Genomic DNA, 23,017 nt, shown 5'->3' with positions numbered 1-23,017 from the left:
TATCCTCTTCCCTTGATCTCTGAGTTGTTTGATCAGATCAAATATGCTAAGATTTATACTAAACTTGATCTTAGGGGGGCTTATAACCTCATTCGTATCAGGGAAGGGGATGAGTGGAAAACAGCGTTCAACACCAGGGATGGCCACTACGAATATTTGGTGATGCCATTCGGTCTTTGTAACGCCCCCGCAGTGTTCCAGGAATTTGTTAATGACATCTTTCGGGACCTGCTGTGGTCTATCTTGATGACATTCTTATTTTCTCTTCTAATCTGGGTGAACACAGGAATCATGTCTGTGAGGTCTTGCGTAGACTTAGAGAAAATAATCTGTATGCAAAACTTGAGAAGTGTACTTTTAGGTGACCTCTGTTCAGTTTTTGGGGTTTAACATTTCTAACAGGGGTCTTGAGATGGATCCAGGGAAGGTGAGAGCTGTCCTGGAATGGACCCAACCCCTTTCTTTACGAGCAACCCAAAGATTCCTCGGTTTTGCAAATTATTACCGCCAATTCATCAAGAATTTTTCCCTGGTAGTTGCTCCAATCACCAACTTGACCAAAAAGGGTGCTGACCCTAGTATTTGGCCCCCAGAAGCAGTTTAAGCTTTCGAACGCCTCAAAAAAGAGTTCAGTTCTGCCCCTATTTTGCAGCATCCAGATACTGCCTTGCCATTTATTGTGGAGGTAGGTGCCTCCGAAGTGGGTGCTGGGGCAGTCCTTTCCCAAAGGCACCCGATAACCAACAAGTTACATCCCTGCGCCTTTTTTTCTAGGAAGTTTTCGCCTGCAGAGGCAAACTATGATATTGGGAACAGGGAATTGTTGGCTATCAAGTGGGCCTTTGAGGAATGGCGGCATCTACTTGAAGGTGCTAAACATATGGTAACAGTATATACAGACCATAAAAACCTGCTTTACATAGAATCGGCCACACGGCTAAACCCTAGGCAAGCTAGATGGGCATTGTTCTTCACCAGGTTTAACTTTTCTTTAACATACAGGCCTGGATCTAAAAACACCAAAGCTGATGCACTCTCTAGGAGTTTTGAATCTACCTCCTCTGACTCTAGTGAGTGCATCCCCATCATTCCTAGGGAGTTGATTGTAGCTGCATTGGATTCTGACCTCTCCACCTTGTTGTCCCCTGTCCAATCCCTGAGTGGCCATGGTCCCATCTTTCGATGGATTTCATTGTAGATCTGCCTCCCTCTCAGGGTAAAACTGTAATTTGGGTGGTGGTGTATAGGTTTAGTAAAATGAGCCATTTTGTTTCCCTTCCACACCTCCCTTCTGCCAAAACCTTAGCTGATCTGTTTATCTCTCATATTTTCAGGTTACATGGGTTTCCTGTTAACATTGTGTCTGACAGAGGTGTTCAGTTTGTCTCGAAGTTTTGGAGAGCTTTCTGCTCTTTAATTGGCATTTATTTATCCTTCTCAACTGATTACCATCCCCAAACCAACGGACAAACTGAAAGAGTGAATCAATCCCTTGAGCAATATCTCAGGTGTTATGTATCTGATAACTAGTCCTCTTGGGCTGAATTGTTGCCCTGGGCAGAGTTTGCCTACAATAATGCCACTCACTCCTCTTCTGGGGAGTCTCCTTTCTTTATTGTAAATGGGCTACATCCAAAAGCATTTTCTTTTTCTGGTTTAGATTCCTCTGTACCCTCTGCTAATTCCTCTGTCAATCATTTTTCTAAAGTTTGGTCCCAAGTTCATCATTCTCTTTCTGCAGCTTCCTCTGCTCAAAAGAAAGCTGCAGATAGATCTCGTAGAGAGGCTCCTCAATACAAGGTGGGAGATTCTGTTTCGCTATCTACCAAAAATATTAAGTTGAAGGTCCCCTCTCTCAAACTGGGGCCCAGGTTCATTGGTCCATACCCAATAACTTAAATAATCAATTCCTCTTCTGTTCGTCTCCAATTACCTGCAGAGTTTAAAATATCTAATTCTTTTCATGTCTCTCTCCTAAAACCAGCTACTCAAGTCTGTCATATTCCTGTTCCTCCCCCAGTGTTAGTCGAAGGTCAGCCTGAATTTGACATCCAGGAGTTCCTTGATTCTCATTTGGTACGGGGTAAGCTCGAGTATCTTATTAAGTGGAAGGGTCTCAGTCGATGACATCAAGGCTGATCAACTCTGAAAGAAATTCCATTGAAAATTTCCTGAGAAGCCTGGGGGTCCAGTGGCCCCCCCCCCAACGCTGCAACAGATCGTTCCGTGTCACAATGTCTGAGAGCTGTGCGGCAGCAGGAGGCTGGAGCTGAAGAGAGAGAGAGGGGGACGCAGAGCGCAGGGATCAGCCAGGGGGAAAGTGATGTGGCTGATGTGCTGTCCAAGTGCTCCATAGAGTTTGATGTGATCACCCTTCCAATGCAGCACGTCCACATTGAGGTGCAGCCGCTTCACTTGCTGTCAGTACACCATGAGAGAGAGCCAGGGAGGAGAAATCCAGCGGCGCACAATGGATGGTCGCCATATCGCCATTTCTGAACAGGACAGGAAGTGGAGTTTCGGTAAGTTATTTCTTAATAAAGGCTTTGCAATTTTAAAGTTTTATTTGTCTTGGTGTTTATTTTTTGATGTATACTAACGAATTTTATTTTTCAATTTTTTTGATGTTACTGGTCCTTTAAAGAGATCACGCTTTCAATGCTTAGGAAGGGAAGCCGAACACTGTTTATTCATATTATCATATACCAGTGAAATGAATTGCCACTTCAATAAAACAAGTTTTAATTGGCCGAGTATCGAATGTAACTGTATATCAACTAAGAATGTTGCAGAATGTGATTTGCCTTACTTTAACAACAGGCACCCACGTATGTATGTATATCTATCTAAATATAGATGTCTCTCTCTCTCTCTCTCTCTCTCTCTCTATATATTCTATATTATATATAAATTAAAATTTGTGGCCATGGTCTTTATTTCAAAAGGTATTATGTAAAGTACTTTCTCTTTTCTCATAGGGGTGACTAAAGTTGACTATGGAGACATATCTACCAGATTAGGCCTGAGACATAAACTGCAATGTAAGCCCTTTTCCTGGTACTTAGAAAATGTATATCCTGATTCCCAGATACCTCGTCATTATTACTCTTTGGGTGAGGTAAGCAACATCATAATTATGTTTGAAGTGTTTTACTAATGTGGCTTTTATTTACAAAGCAATTGTACTTATTCTCATTAAATATTATTTGCTTTTGTCACAGTTCATGTTTCTGTAACTTAAAATGCTCTTTGGTTTAGGGCAAGAGCATATAGACAATTTAAGCAAAAAATCAGTCGTTTGGGTTATTCCTCTGTATGTGCTGCAAACAGCTGGATTACTTTTCAGCCTTCATGCAAAGTTTATATTTTACCAAAAACAGCTTAAATTATTTTTCTTATTTTTAATGTATGCAGTTTCCTTCTTGTGTGTGCATTTGTTGGCTTTTTAGCAACAGTGGCATTAATTTGAGTTATTATGCGGTCTGTCATAAATGCCCCATTTAAGCTTCTACACATCATTTCCATCATAATTATTGAATCTACAGTACACATTGTAAGATGTTCGAAGAAAATTCATATATGATCTTTTTTCTCACAAATGAATGAAAATATTTTTTATTTCCTTTACTAATTTGAAAACAATGTTCCTACTGTTTTTAAAGTAGTAAAGGAAATAAAATATTATATCTTAATTCATTGGTGAGAAAGAAGACTGTATATGAATCACCTGTTATTTCTAATCTTATGCTAATGTTACTGCACACTAACTAAAACCTACTGTTAATAAAAATTAGAATTTTAGATATTTCTAGCCCAGTATCCTGTTTTAAATAATTTTAATTCCTTCTGTCTTGAAAATTATGTCAGTGAATCTAAATAAAGCATTTACTGTTGAATTGCAGTTTTTTAATTTTACCATTTATTAGGTGGTAAATAGAAATGAGAAGATTTGTTGCATCTGGCAAACTCTAAAGGCGTATATTTCCTATTTTTTTTCTTAATATGATTATGCGATAACAATTGCTGTACTGTTGACTGTCATTAAGGGCCCACTAACACAACCTGCAGTAAAGTTGATTTTACCATCTACTGGGGGACTACTAGATTTATTTGTATACCTTTATTTACTTTAAACTGATGAGTTATAGAATTAGAGAATATATGGAACATCATTTTAATCTAAATAGTTTAGCGTAGTGCTGCTTTGTGTGTTTTAAACAGAGTGATCACATTGTACCATTAATATTTTAATCTGTTTCTGCTAAATATTTCAAATAGGTCCTTTACATGTAGGGTCACCAGATCACTTACGAATTCAGGGACACATCTAGAAAATCGAGCTAGAAGGGCTGTCCTGATTGCAATTTCATTTAAATGCAATCATTGCAGCCCTACAGCATGTATTAATTAGTTGTGTCCCTGAATTTTTAAGTGATCTGATAACCCTACATTACAGGCCATACCGACCTGGGTAGCAGAAAACCTTTGCAGGACATCAGAAGTGATTGTAGTTAGCTTGTTCACAAGGATACAAGCATATGGTCTTACACTGCCGGCTTCCGGATTTCGATTTTATAGCCACGTCTGTGTGCTCTGCCCATTTTGTGATGTCATTGGCAGGCGGCACGAGTCAATAAAAGGGATCCAGAAGTTGGGCTCGTGTGGGTGGAGGGAGGGCGGATTCTGGTCAGGTGCGGGTTTTACCTGACCCGCACATAACTAGTCTTTTTTGCACTTTATAGCTTACAATTGAATTTCTATAACCTGAGGCACTTGGAGATTATTTAATTTGGCTGACATACATATTTTTGTGCATCTAGTGTCAACTTGATGTCTTAGCCCATCAAGCTTTTTTTTTTTTACCCTGTAGCAGGGACCGAGAAGGCTGGATTGTATTGAGACTACACTTGAACCAAAGAGGGCCTCAGAATTGACACAAGCATTTTTATTTACTATATATGTGCAGTGCAGAGATGCACTCTGGCTTGAAATGAACTAAGTCGTTAAGGCCAAACTGCAGTTTAAAGAGAAAATTGTGATTATGAAGCAAGAAGTTTATGACTTTACCATGAATATTTGTATCATGCCTGACGTTATTAAAGCTGGCCACAGACGCAAAGATCCGATCGTACGAATCAACGATCGGACTTCCCCATCTCCCGACCTGCCACTAACCATTCCAATCAAATAAAGTACAAAAGAACAGATCAGCCGATGTTCTGCCCCTGACAGCAATCGTACGAAAGATATGTCTGACCAAAGCTAGTGACAGTCTCCCTCTGATAATCGTACGATTGGCAATACATGCAGAGATATTACCCGCAGCTGACAGAAATCTTTTAACCTGTCCGATCGACCAAACGACCGATCTCCGCCAGACGAAAAATGTCAGGACTCTCCACACACGGTCCGAAAATCGTACGAATCGATTTGTACGATAAAATCTTTGTGTCTATGGCCAGCTTTAGACTTTCGCTTTAGGCCCATGAGAAAAAGCAGGATATTTGGCAGTCTCAATATCCAGGAGTGAGTGAGTACTAAATTCACTAGGTGATTGGTTGATACAGCAAACAACAACTGTGCAATCTGTTGATTTTTTCTTCTTTCATTTTCCCATTTGCGACACACTGTCTATAAAATTATTTGCTGATTGGTTGTTATTGGTACTGCAGTTGTTCTATTTAGTTGTAAAATCAGTGCCAGGGTGTAAAGTGAAATGGGTCGGGTGGTGAAATTTGTATTTTGCCTATTAATGTGTGATGTCCACACTCTGTGCCTGAAATATACTACATTTTCTGTGCCATGCATTAATATTATGTTTTTTTCTTCTGATCTTTTTTCTTCTAACAGATTAGAAATGTTGAGACAAACCAGTGTCTGGACAATATGGCAAGAAAAGAAAATGAGAAAGTTGGTATCTTCAACTGCCATGGAATGGGAGGGAACCAGGTATGATAGTAGTCATTCATAAGTGGTTTGGGATGCAACTATGTTCATGATTAATTTATTTTATTATTTATTTCAAAAACACGTGTTAAAAAAAAAACACCTTGGAAAGATGTGAACAAATCAAAATGAAAGTAAAAATACTGTAAAGTATGCTACCAGCAGTAGCCATTCCAATGATTTCTGATGTCTTTGTACTCAAGTAATCCATACCTTCAGTTGTGAACAGTATCTATAAGTCTTAATCATTCCTGCTCTACCAATAACTCAAGTCCTGCCTGCCATTTCTTCTATTCAGACAACTTTGTGTTCCGTTGCCATAGAAACCTGCTTACTGGATGTGCTCCCTCTTTCCTTCACTTATGCACACAGCTGTCTTGCTGATGGGGAAAGTGATGTGTAGAAAATAAAAGTGCTGGTCTCTAGTCTCTATTTCAGCAGAGAAACCGGTGCAGAAACGGAGGGAAAGAATGGATAACATACACATTTTTAAATTGCCAAATGTTTCTAAACATATTTTTCATTCTCCTTTAAATTAAAAATCATTAAAATGTTAAATAAACCCAGCAGGGTTGTTTTCCTCCTGTTGTGGAAATTCAGGAACTGGAGATTACTTGAGGTAAGAGAGCTTTAGTGCTACCTTTGCTGGCATACCATCTAACCAGGAGGTACTGTTGCTTCCACATACCAGGTGGCAGGGAGTCATCTGATCATCATATACATACCTTGAGAATCCATAGGCTCTTTTTTTACAAACATGGAGGAAAAGGTAAAATGTTACCTCTCTGAGTACACTCTGAGTTTTTTTGAAGGATGAAATTTTAACACATGCCATATGAACAGATATGCCAATCTATACCTAAGTTATTTACTGGTGCCTGCTATACCAGAGTGGTTAGAGTGCTAGTACACTGGTTTAATGTAATATTACACCATACACTTTTTGCTCTAGAGAGGGTCTGCTATGTAAGGCATGCTACAGGCAATAACATGAAAGTGCATTCGTATACAATAATTAGAAAGATTTAAAGAAGTGACTGTCATAACATGCATAGTAACAAGCATTATCATTTGGACTAGCTAATTTAGAATATAAATCTCTTTTTATTAGCTGGATAATGGTGCCATTAATTGTGGTTGATTTTGATGCAGCTTTACTTGGTACCTGAAAGAAACACAACAAGTAAAATAATGGCATTTATCCAGATAATGCAAGGTCATAGTCTTTTACCAGCCTTCTTGGTGCTTACTAGCATAGCCCAAGTAGAAATGTCCATGTCCCAGATTCTCTCCGCTTAAGCGGGCATACTTTTGCTTGTGCAGGCACTTCCACAACTGGTCTCCACTCCAGTTAATACATACTCCATTTACTGCAAAAGGTTAGGAAAGTGTCTCTTAAGCAACAAGTTTAAAATTCAAAAGACTTTATTTCCAAGTTTTCTTTAAAAACAATGAACAGGTATCATTGGTGAAACATACTTCCTGGGCTATGACATGTGCAATCCCCTGACTTGTTTCATGCCTAGTTCTGGCAGAAGTGGAATCAATAAATTAAAATACACTTATTTACAAGCTACAAATCATGTCCAATTCAAGCAAACATTATCCTATGTTCAACATTAGGGGAGGAAGAACATTATAAAGATATTTGCTGAAAACAGGATACTTCCCAATCATTATTTAACCCTTGAGGGAAACATGTTCTCAGAGTGAATATCCAATATTTGATTTGTTATTTTATAGGTGTCTCCCTCCCCTTGCTCCTAATTTAACATTTTCAATACCTTGAAATTTTACTTGACTGAAATCTCCATTATGTTTTTGCATAAAATGTTTATGGCTGAAACTCTATTATAGTGGAAACTTGCCCAATCTTAATTATTTAAATCAATATGTATACAGTTACAGAATCAGCCATCACAACATCACCCTGCAATGCATTCCACAACCTCACTGCAAAGAACCACCTACGATGCTTCAAATGAAAGTTTTTTTCTTCTAGTCTGAAGGGATGGCCTCTGGTACGTTGATCCTCTTTATGGGTAAAAAGGTCCCTTGATATTTATCTATAATGTCCTCTAATGTACTTGTAAAGTGTAATCATGTCCCATCGCAAGCACTTTTTTTCCAGCGAAAACAACCTCAACCATGACAGTCTACCCTCATAATTTGTCTTCCATAACCTTGCATTTATCAACATTAAACCTCATTTTCCAGTTTGATGCCCAGTTTTTTAACTTAGACAAATCACTCTGCAAAGTGGCAGCATCCTGCATTAAACCTATAGTTCTGCACAATTTAGTATCATCTGCAAAAATAGAAACAGTACTTTCAAGAAATAGTACTTTATAAGATGCTCAATGACTCGTTCTTTAAGGGACCTATATGTTCTACCCACATGTTGCTTTCCGAAGTTGCAGGTATCCAAATATATAATACCCCTACAGTCACTGCTAAGATAACTACAGATTGGAAATATCTCTCCTGTCCTATTACTTTTAAAGGTATCTGTTTGCACACTTTGCATCTATTCTTTCCACATCTATAGCACCCTTTCTTAACCAACTAGTGTGTTCATCTTTTTTCTGTTTTTTAGGGCAATAAAGACTGTGAGAAACATTGTTTGATATTGTTTTACCATGTCTGAAAACAAATGTTATATTTTCTAAAATTGACTTCTTCAAAAAGGGGTCCAAGTCTCTTGATTATCCTTCTGGACTGTTTGCTATAAATTGTAATAAAGAATGTTGACTCTACAGTGTTTTCTTTCCCGATTATTAATATTCATATACCCATATTCCTACTGCTCTCTCGTAGGCATTCCTGATTTTTTTTCCCATAGAGACCTGGTCCTGGAAGGCCTCCCAAGTGGTGCAGATCCATCTAAAATGGAAAAACTGCCCCACTGGGATTCCCCCAGGACCCTGCATAGATGGCAATTATCTGCATGTAAAGCACTGCGTATCTTGACAGCGCTATATAAATAAATGATGATCCATGTAGCAGTGTATTTCTGGTGGTTGGTTTCATATAGATGTCACATTTTATACCATCTTTTAAGATTCCCTCCAAGGAGATGTCAAGAAAGTTAATGTATTATATACGTGAATCGAAAATTGCAGTTGTTTGGGTTTCAGTCAGTATTCCACTAAATTCAGAGTGTCCTGTTCAGTACCTTTCCAAATGAAAATCAAATCATCTATGTAACGAAAATAAGGCAGTTTTTATGTCTTAGACGATCTGCACCACTTGGGATGCCTTCCAGTACCAGGCAATCGCTCAATGGGATAGACTTTTAGAAGTCACTTTTAGGTAATATAAAATTTGTTTTCAGACGTAGTAAAATAATATCAAACAATGTTTTTCCAAGCCTTTATTGTCCTAAGAAAAGATAGACACAATGGTTGGTTAAGAAAGGGTGCTATAGATGTGGAAGAATAGATGCAAAGTGTGCAAACACATACTAGTACAGGATGCCTTAAGAGTAGTGTGACAGGAGAGATATTTCCAATCCATGGCCCCCCACATGAAAGTATGCCTGCTGTGTCTGTTTACCATGTGTAAACTTTAAATGGTATCACTACAGAGATTAACTGGCCCCTGCATTGTTTAAACCTCAAAATCAGACTGTAATCCCCTATTTTGTTCACATATGTAATCCCTCCGGCATTGTTCACACTTGCAACATCGCTATTATTCACACCCCTAAAGCCTGAGACCAGGCCCGGACTGGCAATCTGTGGGTTCTGGCAAATGCCAGAGGGGCTGCTATAAGGTCCCATAGAAAGTCAGTATTTAGTGGGCTGGTGGGGCTGTTTGGGCCTCTGTGTACCTGAAATGCCAGGGCCTATTTTAATTCTCAGTCCAGACCTGCCTGAGACCCAGACTGAAACTGCCCACATTGTTCACCTGTTCACACTCATACAAACTGCTGGAGGGGCACCAGCACTGTGTCATATACAGATATAGCACATCTTAGAGTGGTCCTGATAGGTTTCCCTGCCTCCTGCTCTATTATGCCTTCCCTATGCCCCCTGTGTGAAATACTCTGCCTGCCCTATGCTCCCCGTGTGTTCCATACTCTGCCTGCCCTATGCTCCCTGTGTGTGTGTCATACTCTGCCTGCCCTATGTTCCGTGTGTGTGCCATACTCTGACTGCCCTATGCTCCCTGCGTGTGCTATACTATGCTTGCCCTGTGCTCCCTGTGTGTGCCATACTCTGCCTGCCCTATGCTCCTTGGGTGTGCCCTACTCTGCCTGCCCTATGCTCCTTGGGTGTGCCCTACTCTGCCTGCCCTATGCTCCTTGGGTGTGCCGTACTCTGCCCACCCTATGCTCCCTGTGTGTGCCCTACTCTGCCTGTGGAACATAAGCCTGGTATTTGTTCTGGGGGTTTGTTAGCATTTGAAAATTGTTAGGGCCCCTAAGGTGTTTAATCATGTGCTGGGGGGAGTGCTTTGTTATCCGCAGGGGAGGATGAGGCATATGGATTTAAGGGTATGTCTTAATATGACTACATTTTTCACATATGAGTGATATTGCTGCAGTGAGCACCAACTATTTGTTTTTTTTTGGTGTGCTTGGTGTGCTACCACCATTAATGTGGACATGGTCTTGTGGTAACGTGTGTGGTTGAAAGTGGGTGTGGTTTAAAAACAGGGAGTGGTCAACACTGGCTTCCATTATCAGCCCTCCACCACATAGGCCAGAAAAATTCCAGCCCTTTGTACCACCGAAGTTGGACAGCAGCAATTTAGATAATTCAGATTGGGCAAGTTCCCACTATAATAGAGTTTCAGCCATGGGAAAACATTTTATGCAAAAACATAATGGAGTTTTCATTCAAGTAAAATTTCAAGGTATTGAAAATGTTAAATTCGGTGTAAGGGGAGGAGACATCTATAAAATAACTGATCAAAAGTAAGTATATTGGATATTCACTCTGAGAACACACTTCCCTCAATGGTTAAATAATGATTGGGAAGTATACTATTTTCTGTAAATGCCCTTGATGCTGCTTACTGCCTGTAATAAATGTACCTGGTGGTCTAGCGGTGCGGCGGCATGGACGGCCGCCACGCCGCCGCACTCCTTCTTCTTCCTCCTCCCAGCGCCATTAGGGCGCGCGCCAGCGCGTTCTGGCGTGAAAACGCACGTTCTGGGGCGTGGAATTCTTGCCCTATAAAAGGCCCATTCAGACTGCTGACTGATGCTTGTGATAGAACTTGTTTCTTGTGGTTTCTGAGCCTTGTGCGTTTGATCTGTTCTGAATCTAGTCTGTTTGATTACCCGTGTTTGACCCAGCCTGTTTCTGACTATTCTGCATTCTGTATCCTGACCCTCGCCTGCCTACGACAACTCTTCCTGCTTAACCCCTTGATTGACACCCCGGTTTGACCCTTGCCTGCCTGACGATTCTTGATATCTGCCTGCCTCGACCCAGCCTGTCTGACGATTCTCTTGCCTGCTCCATTTGTACTGTGACCTTCGGCCCAAAAGACTCTGCTAACAGCCGTGCCCCTTCGCCAGCCAGAACATCTCGCCTTGCACCCCTCGTTAAGTCCAGGTGGCACCCAAGTAAGCTGAGGGCTCCTCCCGAAGCCCAACGGTGGTCACACTACTGGTGAAGCCGAGCCGAGACCAGGGTGCTTGGCATTTGTTCTGGTATCGGGTGCCGGCCGTGACACTGCCATTGCTTGCTACAGCCAAGTGTATTGTCTACAAGAACTCCAAGGTCCTTTTCCATTATAGATTTGCCTTTTGCAGTCCCATTTAGGGTATACATGGGCTGCATATGTTTACATCCCAGTGGCTTGCTGCCTTTAACCTTTTCCTGTGTTCCCACTTAGTAGGGATCTCTGAAAGCATACCCATGTAAGCAAGTTCCACTTTGGAACATTGGACATGTCTTTATCTCTCAGCCATCAGCTCTTTAGATGACTGGGCTGGCAAAGATGCTCTAGTCCAACTAGAGTCTTACTCCACAAATAGGCTATCTGCCTTGGTGCCCCTTCACACAAGTCCTGGACTATCTTGGGATATCATGTGGAACCTTAAAGGATTGGTTATAAACAGCATGAAACAAGCAGTGGAACAGGAATGCCTGGCAGATTAGTGCTCACAGATGTGCTCTCATTGTTTATATCTCAAGCCCATCTGTAGTCAGACCAGCCTCTTGCCTAAACAGTCTGCTGGTCCTGTGCCCTTTGACCATCTGGGAGAACGACCACTTCTCCCTTTAGTTCCCACACATGCACTCTTTCATACTAGACACATGGTTAGGACAAAACACAGATCTCTTGAGTGATCTCCTGGGTCAGACGTTTTGTACGGGTCATCACAATCCTTGTTAATTCCGAGGGATGAAAGCTAACAAAAGTCAAGGATATCTTTTTACTTGCTCAGCTGCTTCTGTCTTGTTATTCCCCCTGCTATCAATCTCGCTGGGTGACGTCTGTGATATTGAGCCTGCCTGCGTTAACTCCACCAGAGTGGAAAATCAGGAACTGGAGATCACTTGAGGTAAAAGACAAAAAATTATTTGATGTGAGCACCTTGGAATCTGAACTCTCAAAGAGTCAGAACCCCAAACAAAGGAATCCGAGTTTGATAGATATGTACCCGAGTTAAAGGGAGTTACCAGTGGGAGAGCATAGAAATATCTCTTCACAGCACATAAAAACAAACATCTTATCTTAACAAACAAAAAGGTGGATCTGTCTCAAGGCCTGGGTACTAGTGATTAAGACTATCTTGAGAACAGAATCCATCAGCTCCTGGTAGAATCTGCATACACAGAATTTTATTCTCTCTCTCTCACTCCTATTAGCATTAGTTATATCTAGGTGGAAGAAGGATGAATAAAGACAAGGATCTGATAGTGAGCTGCTGTGCATGCCAGTGCAACAATGTGCCTAGCAGGTGCCCTAATACTGAGCACAATATCTACCATAACATTATATTTGAATGCTATTTATAATTTTGCCATAAAAGTATCTATTTTTGCCTGATGCTTTTACATTACGTTTCTTACCCCCTTTTTTCCCGATGAGGGGGCTGCCATATCTGTGCAGCAGTAGTCTGTTAGCATTAGAAACTCTAACTGACAAGTCGAGAAGGGACAGTTAGGTTGACAAAACAGTCAGGTATAGGAATTTCAAGTAACAATTACTTACAAAAGCAGAACTACCAGCAAAAAACGATCAACATGAACTATAGGTAACTTTTCATGTAGATTAATATTTTGAAATACAATTACTTGCTATGTTCCTATACTTCTCACATGTTGACACGTGGCTTTGACATGACTGACCGGATTACTGATCTGGATGTCCAGATGAAGGAGACTCTTTGGTGCATGGCCCTTTTTAACTTTTGTTTTGTTTTGTTTTGTGGGTTGTATGTTCTCCTGTATGTTTCATTTATACATCCATTAATTGTTCAACGCTATGGAATATATTGGTGTTTTATAAATAAATGCTAATATTAATAATTATTTACAAATTACTTTAAAAGTACTTGCACTTTTTTATTAAGGTATATTGGAAAGTTGCTTAAAATTTATTTTATTATTCAAAAGCAGTTTTTTTGGTGGAGATGTCTTTTTGTCAGGGAGCCGGGAGCTCCCTCCAGGGAGGTAGTCGGGATCAAGGAGGAAGCCTTCTTGAGGGTGCAAGGTCGCGGTGTCCAAGGGGTTAATCCAGAGAGTAGTCAGAATCCAGGCAAGAGTTCAGGGGCAGGCAGATAACAGCAAAGTCCAAAGGCCAGGCAGGGGTCAAGGATAATAATCAGGAACAGGATAAGGAATATTAGCACACAGGGAACCCAGGAAATACTTAGGGCAAAGTTTCCTATACTTGGGCGCCATCCTGGCGTCTAAACAGGCTTTTTATTTGAATTTGGCGCCTTAATGACGTCATTGACGTCCTTGCGCCGACGTCGGCGCACTGACGTCATCGCGCCGGCGCCGCTTACCCACGTGGCGGCCATGGGCGCCGCCATCTTGGGAGCGACGCCGGCAGGAGAGGACGCGCCGCCCGGAGCTCCTGGGCCTGCTCCGGGCGGCGATCGTTACAGTACCCCCCCCTTCACGGGGGGCCTCCGGACCACCAGGACTTGGCTTCTGGGGAAACTTGGAATGGAACTCCCTCACCAGACGAGGAGCATGGACATCAGAGTATCCTTCCCAGGAGCATTCTTCAGGGCCAAAGCCCTTCCACTTGATGAGGTACTGAAGAGACCCCCTGGAGATTCTGGAGTCAAGGATCTTCTCCACTTCATATTCTTGTTGACCATCCACAGAGATAGTAGGAGGAGGAGGCTGGACAACAGAAAAGCGGTTGGAGGTAGCGGGTTTCACCAAGGAGACATGAAACACGTTGGGAATTCGCATCTCAGGAGGAAGCTGAAGTCTGACAGCCACAGGATTGATCACCTCCAGGATGGAAAAAGGACCTACGAACCTCGGACCCAACTTAGGAGTTGGTACCTTCAACCGAATGTTCCTGGAAGACAACCAGACTTTATCACCGACCTTGTAGGGAGGAGAGGGTCTACGTCTACGATCTGCAAACGTCTTAAGAACCAGAGCACTCTTCTCCAGATTGGACTTGGTTGCGGCCCAAATAGCAGACATGTGGGCTGCATGGTCATCAGTGGCCGGAACATCGGACAACACAAAGTCTTGTGGGAAGGCTTGAGGATGTTGACCATACACCGCCATAAATGGGGACCTTCCAGTGGAAGTGTGGCAGGCATTGTTATGAGCAAATTCCGCCCACGGGAGGAGATCAGACCAATCATCTTGACAAAGGGAAACGTGGTTCCTCAAGAACTGTTCCAGGGCTTGGTTGACACGTTCAGCTGCCCCATTCGTCTGCGGGTGGTATGCAGATGAAAACTGAAGAACAATTCCCAGGTCTTTGCATAGGGAACGCCAGAACTTGGCAGTAAACTGTGTGCCTCTATCGGAGACGATCTCCACCGGGAAACCATGCAGGCGGAAGATGTACTGGATAAATAGCTGGGACAACTCCACCGCAGAGGGCAACTTCTTCAGAGGGATGAAATGGGCCATTTTGGAGAAACGATCAATGACAACCCAGATCACCGTGTTCCCACAGGAGGGAGGAAGTTCGACAATGAAGTCCATGGACAGGTGGGTCCAGGGACGGGAAGGAACTGGCAAGGGCTGTAGTAACCCACTGGGGCGGGAGTGGCTTGACTTAGATGTGGCACAAACATTACAAGCAGCAACAAAGTCTTTCACATCTTTGCGGATATCAGGCCACCAGACCAGGCGTCGTAAGAGTTCAAGAGTTTTAGCTGGGCCAGGGTGTCCGGCTTGCCTGGAGCAATGGGTCTGTTGCAGGATAGGCAGACGCAGCTCAGGAGGAACAAATGCCATCCCAATGGGAGTACCGGAAGGAGCAGAAGACTGACCAGCCAGGATTTGGTCGGCAAACTGTGGATACAGGGAGGCAATAATCTTGACTGGAGGGATGATTGGCTCTTGTCTCTCAGGAGAGCGGTCCACCGGAGTGAAGCTACGAGACAAGGCATCGGCCTTCCGATTCTTGGAGCCTGGGCGATAAGTCAAGATAAAATTAAATCGAGAGAAGAAGAGAGCCCACCTTGCCTGTCTGGGGTTTAGCCTCTTGAGGGACTGGATGAACTCGAGATTCTTATGATCGGTGTAAATCTGAACAGGAATCAGAGAACCCTCCAAGAGGTGACGCCATTCTTCAAGGGCGAGTTTAACAGCCAAGAGTTCTCGGTTCCCGACATCGTAGTTCTGCTCTGCGGACGAGAACTTCTTGGAGAAATAAGCACAGGGGTGCAACTTCCCATCAGTGGGGTGTCTCTGAGACAGGATGGCTCCGGCTCCGACTTCAGAAGCATCAACTTCGATGCAGAAGGGTAGTTCAGGATTGGGGTGTCGGAGGACAGAAGCGGACGTGAAGGCCTCTTTCAAGGACTGAAAAGCATCAATGGCAGATGGAGGCCACAAGCTGGGTTTACCCCCTTTCCGGATGAGGGCCAGGATAGGTGCAATGCGGGAAGAGAACCCCCGGATGAACTGCCGATAGTAATTAGCAAATCCGATAAATCTCTGGATTGCCTTGGTACAGAGCGGGAGAGGCCACTCCTGGATGGCAGACACTTTCACGGGATCCATCTCAAATCCCTCAGGAGAGATAATGTATCCTAGGAAGGGGATCTTAGACACCTCGAAGACGCACTTCTCCAACTTGGCGAAGAGAGAGTTCTTCCTCAAACGAGAGAGTACCTCCTTCACCTGGGAGCGATGGCTTTCTAGGTCTTTAGAAAAGATCAGGATGTCGTCCAGGTACACGACTACGAACCTTCCTAGGAGATCCCGGAACACATCGTTAACAAACTCCTGGAAGACGGCAGGGCATTGCAAAGGCCAAAGGGCATAACGAGATATTCATAGTGCCCGTCACGAGTGTTGAAAGCCGTCTTCCATTCATCACCCTCACGGATGCGAATGAGGTTGTACGCCCCACGGAGATCCAACTTAGTGAAGATTTTAGCCCCCTTCAATTGGTCAAAGAGTTCGGCAATCAAGGGCAAGGGATACCGGTTCTTAACCGTAATCTTATTAAGACCCCGGTAGTCGATGCAAGGACGAAGGCCTCCATCCTTCTTTTCCACGAAGAAGAATCCAGCCCCGGCAGGAGAGGTAGAAGGGCGAATAAACCCCCGCTGAAGATTTTCTTGGATATACTGCTTCATAGCAGTGGTCTCCGCTGGAGAGAGAGGATAAGTACGACCTCTAGGGGGCATGGTTCCAGGCAGGAGATCGACAGGACAATCGTATTGTCGATGTGGAGGAAGGAATTCTGCAGACTTCTTACAGAACACATCAGCAAATTCCTTGTAAAAGGGGGGTAGAGTCTTCAGATCAGACAAAGAGATATTCACCCTCCGGAGGGGTTCAGCAGGAAGGCAGTGCTGCTGGCAAAATGGGCTCCAACGGGAAATCTGTCCTGCGGACCAATCAATGGAAGGATTATGCAGGCGCAGCCAAGGAAGACCCAACACAACTGGAACGGATGGGCAGGAAATAATTAGGAACGAAAGTCTTTCTTTATGCAATGTCCCAACCTGCACAGGCAATTCCCCAGTCGTCATGGAGATAAATTCAGCCTCCAGGGGTCTGTCGTCAATGGCTGTGACTCGGAGAGGAGTAGACAATGGGAATAAGGGAACTTCCAAGTGTTTGGCGAACAGAGCGTCCATGAAGTTCCCAGCAGCTCCAGAGTCAATGAAAGCAGAGCCAACAATAGTCTTAGTGGCTAGGCGAATCTGTAAAGGAAAGAGAAACCTGTGAGTGTTCTCTTGAGACTTTGGAGTAGTGCCCCCTACATGTGTTACCCTAGATATACCTCGGGGAACAGAACTCGTGGGCTTCGCTGGACAAGAATTCGCAAAATGAGACTGTCCGCCACAATACAGACATAAGCCAGCCATTCGTCTACGGAGTCTTTCTTGTTCGGAGAGACGAGCCCTTCCAACCTGCATCGGTTCCTCCGGAGGAGAAGGAGGAGCTTGAGCAGCTGGAGTTTGCAAGAGAGGTCTCTGGAAGCGAGGTGCCAACACGGGTTGAAATCGTTTACAATGCTCCCTCTCTACTTGATGCTCTCTGAGACGAGTGTCCACTTTAATGGACAGTGCAATCAGATCTTCCAGCAGATCAGGGAACTCCCTGGAGACAAGATCATCTTTAATGCGAATAGACAGACCTTGATAGAATACGGCCTTATAGGCATCGTCATTCCAGGAAGTTTCAGCCATCAAAGTTCTAAAGTCAATAGCATAGTCACTGACGCTGCGGTTTCCCTGTCGGAGTTGCAGGAGACGAGAAGGAGCATTAGTGACCCGACCCGGGGCATCAAACACAGTACGGAATGATTGCAGAAAAGCCTTGGCATCAAAAGTCAGTGGAGAATTCTTCTCCCAAAGAGATGTTGCCCACTCAAGCGGTTTGCCCACCAAACGAGACATTACATACCCCACCTTGGAACGTTCATTGGGGAAGTGCGAGGGTTGAAACTCGAACTGGATCTGGCACTGTGTAGCAAAACCTCTGCAGGCCTGTGGGTCCCCACTGAAGCGAGGAGGAGGCGGAATACGAGGCTCACCAGACGAGAAACCTGTGTTAGATGAGACGTCCGCCAAGGGAGGATTTGCAGCCGCTTGGGAAGCAGGAGGCGCTGGAGGCACTCGGGAGAGAAGGGTATCGAGTGCCTGTGCAATGTGGTACTGCTGGGCTTCATATTCCTCCATGCGGGATGCCAGTCCACGGAGCGCTCGTCCGACATCAGGCGTAGCTTCCTCAGTAGGATCCATGGCCCAAGTATAATGTCAGGGAGCCGGGAGCTCCCTCCAGGGAGGTAGTCGGGATCAAGGAGGAAGCCTTCTTGAGGGTGCAAGGTCGCGGTGTCCAAGGGGTTAATCCAGAGAGTAGTCAGAATCCAGGCAAGAGTTCAGGGGCAGGCAGATAACAGCAAAGTCCAAAGGCCAGGCAGGGGTCAAGGATAATAATCAGGAATAGGATAAGGAATATTAGCACACAGGGAACCCAGGAAATACTTAGGGCAAGGTTTCCTATACTTGGGCGCCATCCTGGCGTCTAAACAGGCTTTTTATTTGAATTTGGCGCCTTAATGACGTCATTGACGTCCTTGCGCCGACGTCGGCGCACTGACGTCATCGCGCCGGCGCCGCTTACCCACGTGGCGGCCATGGGCGCCGCCATCTTGGGAGCGACGCCGGCAGGAGAGGACGCGCCGCCCGGAGCTCCTGGGCCTGCTCCGGGCGGCGATCGTTACACTTTTAATGGGTGCCACAACTATATATTTGTATAGTTCTATCTCTATGAGATCAGAAAAGTGTTAACAGTTATTGTTCAATAATTGAATTCAAAGTAAAGGAACTTTTTTAGTTGATATATATTTGAGTTTTTTGGAGGCAAGGTTTTGCATAAATGTGTAGGTAATTATATAAATCTCTGTTTTTAAACATTTAGTAAAATTCTACCTTTTCTGACATTTTTTTTCTTATCCTCTCCCAAGGTTTTCTCCTATACAGCTAGCAAAGAAATACGAACAGATGATTTATGTTTAGATGTATCTAAACTTAATGGTCCAGTCATTATGCTTAAGTGTCACCACTTAAGAGGCAATCAGTTATGGGAGTATGATCCAGTGGTAAGTATCCTTGATGATGACAATGTCTTAACCCACAATTATTTTTAGGGTCTCCAAATATTTTTTGTTGTAATTGATGGTATTTTTGAAGAACACATGAATTCCCAAAGTAAAATAACATAGTAAGTTAGGTTGAAAAAAGACACACCTCCATCAGGTTCAACCTTTTAAGTCTATATATAACCTGCCTAACTGCTTGTTGATCCAGAGGAAGGCATAGTGACTGTGGATGTGTTTGTGAAATGCAGAGATTATTTCCTTTATTTTAAAGCAGTGATCCCCAACCAGTAGCTCGTGAGCAACCATTATTTTTGAATTCCAGGCTTGGTTGCAAAAAAACCAGGTGCACTACCAAACAGAGCCTCAATGTAGGTTGAGAATCCACATAGGGGCTACCAAATGGTCCAGCACAACCCTTATTTGGAACCCAAGAACATTTTTCATGCTTGTGTTTTCCCCAACTCCTTTTACTTCTGAATGTTGCTCACAGGTTCAAAAGGTTGGGGATCCCTGTTTTAAAGTGACCCAAATTAAAGGGATACTGTCATGGGAAAACATGTTTTTTTCAAAACACATCAGTTAATAGTGCTGCTCCAGCAGAATTCTGAACTTAAATCCATTTTTCAAAAGAGCAAACAGATTTTGTTATATTCAATTTTGAAATCTGACATGGCGCTTATGCTCTGATAAACTTCAATCACTCTTTACTGCTGTACTGCAAGTTGGAGTGATATCACCCCCCCCCCAACAGCCAGAACAATGGGAAGGTAACAAGATAGCAGCTCCCCAACACAAGATAACAGCTGCCTGGAAGATCTAAGAACAGCACTCAATAGTAAAAGCCAAGTCCCACTGAGACTGATTCAGTTACATTAACTGCCAGAAATAACTGCCAGAAAGTAATTCCATCCTAAAGTGCAGGCACAAGTCACATGACTGGGGCCGCTGGGAAACTGACAAAATGTCTAGCCCCATGTCAGATTTCAAAATTGAATATAAAAAAAATCTGTTTGCTCTTTTGAGAAATGGATTTCAGTGCAGAATTCCCTTGGAGCAGCACTATTAACTTATGTGTTTTGGAAAAAACATTTTTTCCATGACAGTATCCCTTAAGTTGAAGGTTCACCTTTGCAACCCAAAGTACCGATTAGATGTAATTGTTGTATTGTAATTGACCACTGAATGATTTATGTTACCCTAGAATGAAAATGTTATACTGTGCAAAGGCAAAATATATGAAAAAATATGCTCATAGGCTGCTATAAGGAATGTTATAAAGCTGTGAAGTCTAAGAACTAATATTTTGTGCTTCGGTACATAATTATTTTTGAGCTAATTAAAGGATAAACTTTTATTAGGTGTTTGAAACTATTGACAATTACAAACATAAGTTTGGAGTACAGAAAGATCAGACTTTCCAAGCAAATGACCAGACTTGACACATTTTTATAGTGAAATCTGTGCACTTTGTATGTGATCTATTGTAAAAAAAAAAAAAAAAAAAAAAAATCAGAAGGATTGCTTTGCCACCAACATAAATTTATACTAACTTAGTTCTTTATTAGAATGAAATGAAAAAAATTAAAAATGTTTGCTTTAAAGTCTAAGAATGGCAACAACTTTGTAAACCCAGTAGATATGGTGGCTGAATTTGAGGCATGTTACTCTACTTTATACTAACCACATGCGGTTCCTCCAACCCATGTTAGAGATCAACTATTGATACCATCATGCTGCCTAGGCTCACTGCCTCAGCTAAAGCCACCCTAAATGCCCTAATCGCCATAATAAAAGTAACCCAAGCGATTAAACAACTAAAAAGTAACACTGTGCCAGGACCAGGTGGCTTTTAACCAATCTATTATAAAAAATACAGTGATATTATAATCCCCACATCTAGTGGGTTTGTTTAATGATATATTACAGGGCCAGCTCCTTTCACAAGATGATTACACTGATCTATCTCTTATATACCTAAACCTGTTTAGGATCATTTTGACATTCAGAGTTATAGACCCATTTCTGTTTGTAATGTTCATGTTAAACAATTTTCTAAAATTATGGCCACAGGGTATTGGTATACCTGCCTTAACTTATTCAATCGGATCAATGTGAATTTATGGCCAACAAACTACCGCTTGTATACGCTAAATAGTTAACATCATCTCTGACACGCTTATCTCCAAGTCACCACTACTCACTCTTTTGCTTGCTGTGCACAAAGCATTTGACACTGTATTGTTATCGTATGTTAAGATAAACAAAGGTCCGGGCCAGATGGTATTCATCCCAGGGTACTTAGCGAGCTTAGTACCGATAACAAAAGAGGAGTCGATGGCGGAGCTCACCCCACTCCTTCCTCTCTCCCTCGTCCACCGCAGCTATCGCGGGATCTCGGTAACTCTCAACCGAGTACTCCAATACATCCAACCAATTATCCGCTGGCAGCGCAGGTAGACATATCCATGGGAGACGGTAGGAATAATATCAGTATTCGGCTTTATTTAAACATACATTGTGGTACAACAGCAGTGGGAGTGCGAAGAACTAACGCGTTTCGTGCCCCAAACACTGGGCACTTCCTCAGAGTTCAGTAAAAGTGATGTAAAAATTCAAATATATAGCTGTGATCACACGTGTTGCATATTAATCAATTGATTGGTATATATAGTGCTTGTGCAAATCAATTTATCTTTAAAAAGAATGTACTTTTTTCAACACGTAAATATAATACTTCTACTAAAATGTAACTTGGCTCAGGTGGTATATTGATTAACCAATTAGTTATTTAAACCAATCAGTAAAATCATTATTGATTATTTCTGTATAATTTCATAAACTTGTTATAAATTTATTCACAAGCACATGTGTATGTCACTCCCCAGACTATATAATTTGTTTATTATTTATTTTTATTATTGTTATTATTATTTATTGTGGTAATGATTTTCCTTAATCTATATAATATTTGATGTCACACTCTTTATTTAAACCTTGTGGTATAACTGTTTCCAGTGTGGACATCCATTTGATTTCCCTTTTGGACAGCACTTTATCAAAATCTCCTTTTCTCTTCCCCATTCTCACATTCTCTATAACCTGGAAAGAGACAAAATTTTCATTAGCTCCATGTTCATCCAATATATGTGCTGCAATCGCTGATGAGATATCCTTCCTATTCACGCAGGCTAGGTGTTCTAAAACTCTGTCCTTAAGTCTCCTCTTTGTCTTGCCCACATACTGCTTTCCACATCGACATGTGTCAAGATATATAACATTTATAGTTCGACAGTTAGCGTATGTTCCATTGTTGTGTATCCTGCCATTACTTGTACTGCATATTTCCTTGGATACTTTTATAAATTTGCAGCATTTACAAATATTGGCACCACACCTATATGTTCCTACTGTATGTAACCAATTTCTGTTCTCATTCATTCTATCAGGTAACATACTTGGTGATAACTTATCCCTCAAATTATAACCTCTTCTATACGTGAATTGTGGTCTCCCCAAGTCCAATTGTGAGAGTAACGGGTCCGACTTCAATACCTGCCAGTGTCTGTTGACTATATGTTGTATTTTCTTTGCCTCAAGGTTATAGGTTGAAATAAACCTCATTCTTTTCATTTTTTGTGTCCCTCGTTCATTCTTTGAAGTGTTATTATCTTTATATGTTTTAAGTAGGTCCTTCCTATCACTTAATACCGCCCTATCATATGCTTTTTTTATAGAATTGGTATCATACCCTCTATCAAGTAGTCTATCCCATAACTCCATAGCTCTCTGCTGGAAAGCATCCCAAGTCGAGCAGCTCCTCCGTATCCTGATGAAC

At 42.4% G+C, this 23,017-nt stretch overlaps 1 protein-coding gene across 1 annotated transcript; it reads left to right on the top strand.

The window, feature by feature from the left end:
- The first annotated feature begins 1,931 nt into the window (after positions 1 to 1,931).
- galnt1.L (polypeptide N-acetylgalactosaminyltransferase 1 L homeolog) lies at positions 1,932 to 22,812 on the top strand. The gene is made up of 5 exons (XM_041566219.1): positions 1,932 to 2,522; positions 2,979 to 3,118; positions 5,851 to 5,949; positions 19,048 to 19,182; positions 22,629 to 22,812. Exons 1-5 carry the CDS (start codon positions 2,432 to 2,434, stop codon positions 22,680 to 22,682), a joined length of 519 nt encoding a protein of 172 aa, XP_041422153.1. The 5' UTR covers positions 1,932 to 2,431; the 3' UTR covers positions 22,683 to 22,812.
- Positions 22,813 to 23,017: the final 205 nt, after the last annotated feature.

Source organism: Xenopus laevis, chromosome 6L (genome assembly GCF_017654675.1).
Source record: "Xenopus laevis strain J_2021 chromosome 6L, Xenopus_laevis_v10.1, whole genome shotgun sequence".
NCBI lineage: Eukaryota > Metazoa > Chordata > Amphibia > Anura > Pipidae > Xenopus > Xenopus laevis.
This window is presented reverse-complemented; position numbering and strand designations above follow the sequence as displayed.

Bases quoted from the DNA above. Each gene is read 5' to 3' on its own strand.
- galnt1.L (XM_041566219.1), top strand. From the start codon at position 2,432: ATGAGAGAGAGCCAGGGAGGAGAAATCCAGCGGCGCACAATGGATGGT. The intron at 2,523-2,978 runs GTAAGTTATTTC...CTTTTCTCATAG, and splicing joins GGACAGGAAGTGGAGTTTCG to GGGTGACTAAAGTTGACTAT. The intron at 3,119-5,850 runs GTAAGCAACATC...TTCTTCTAACAG, and splicing joins ATTATTACTCTTTGGGTGAG to ATTAGAAATGTTGAGACAAA.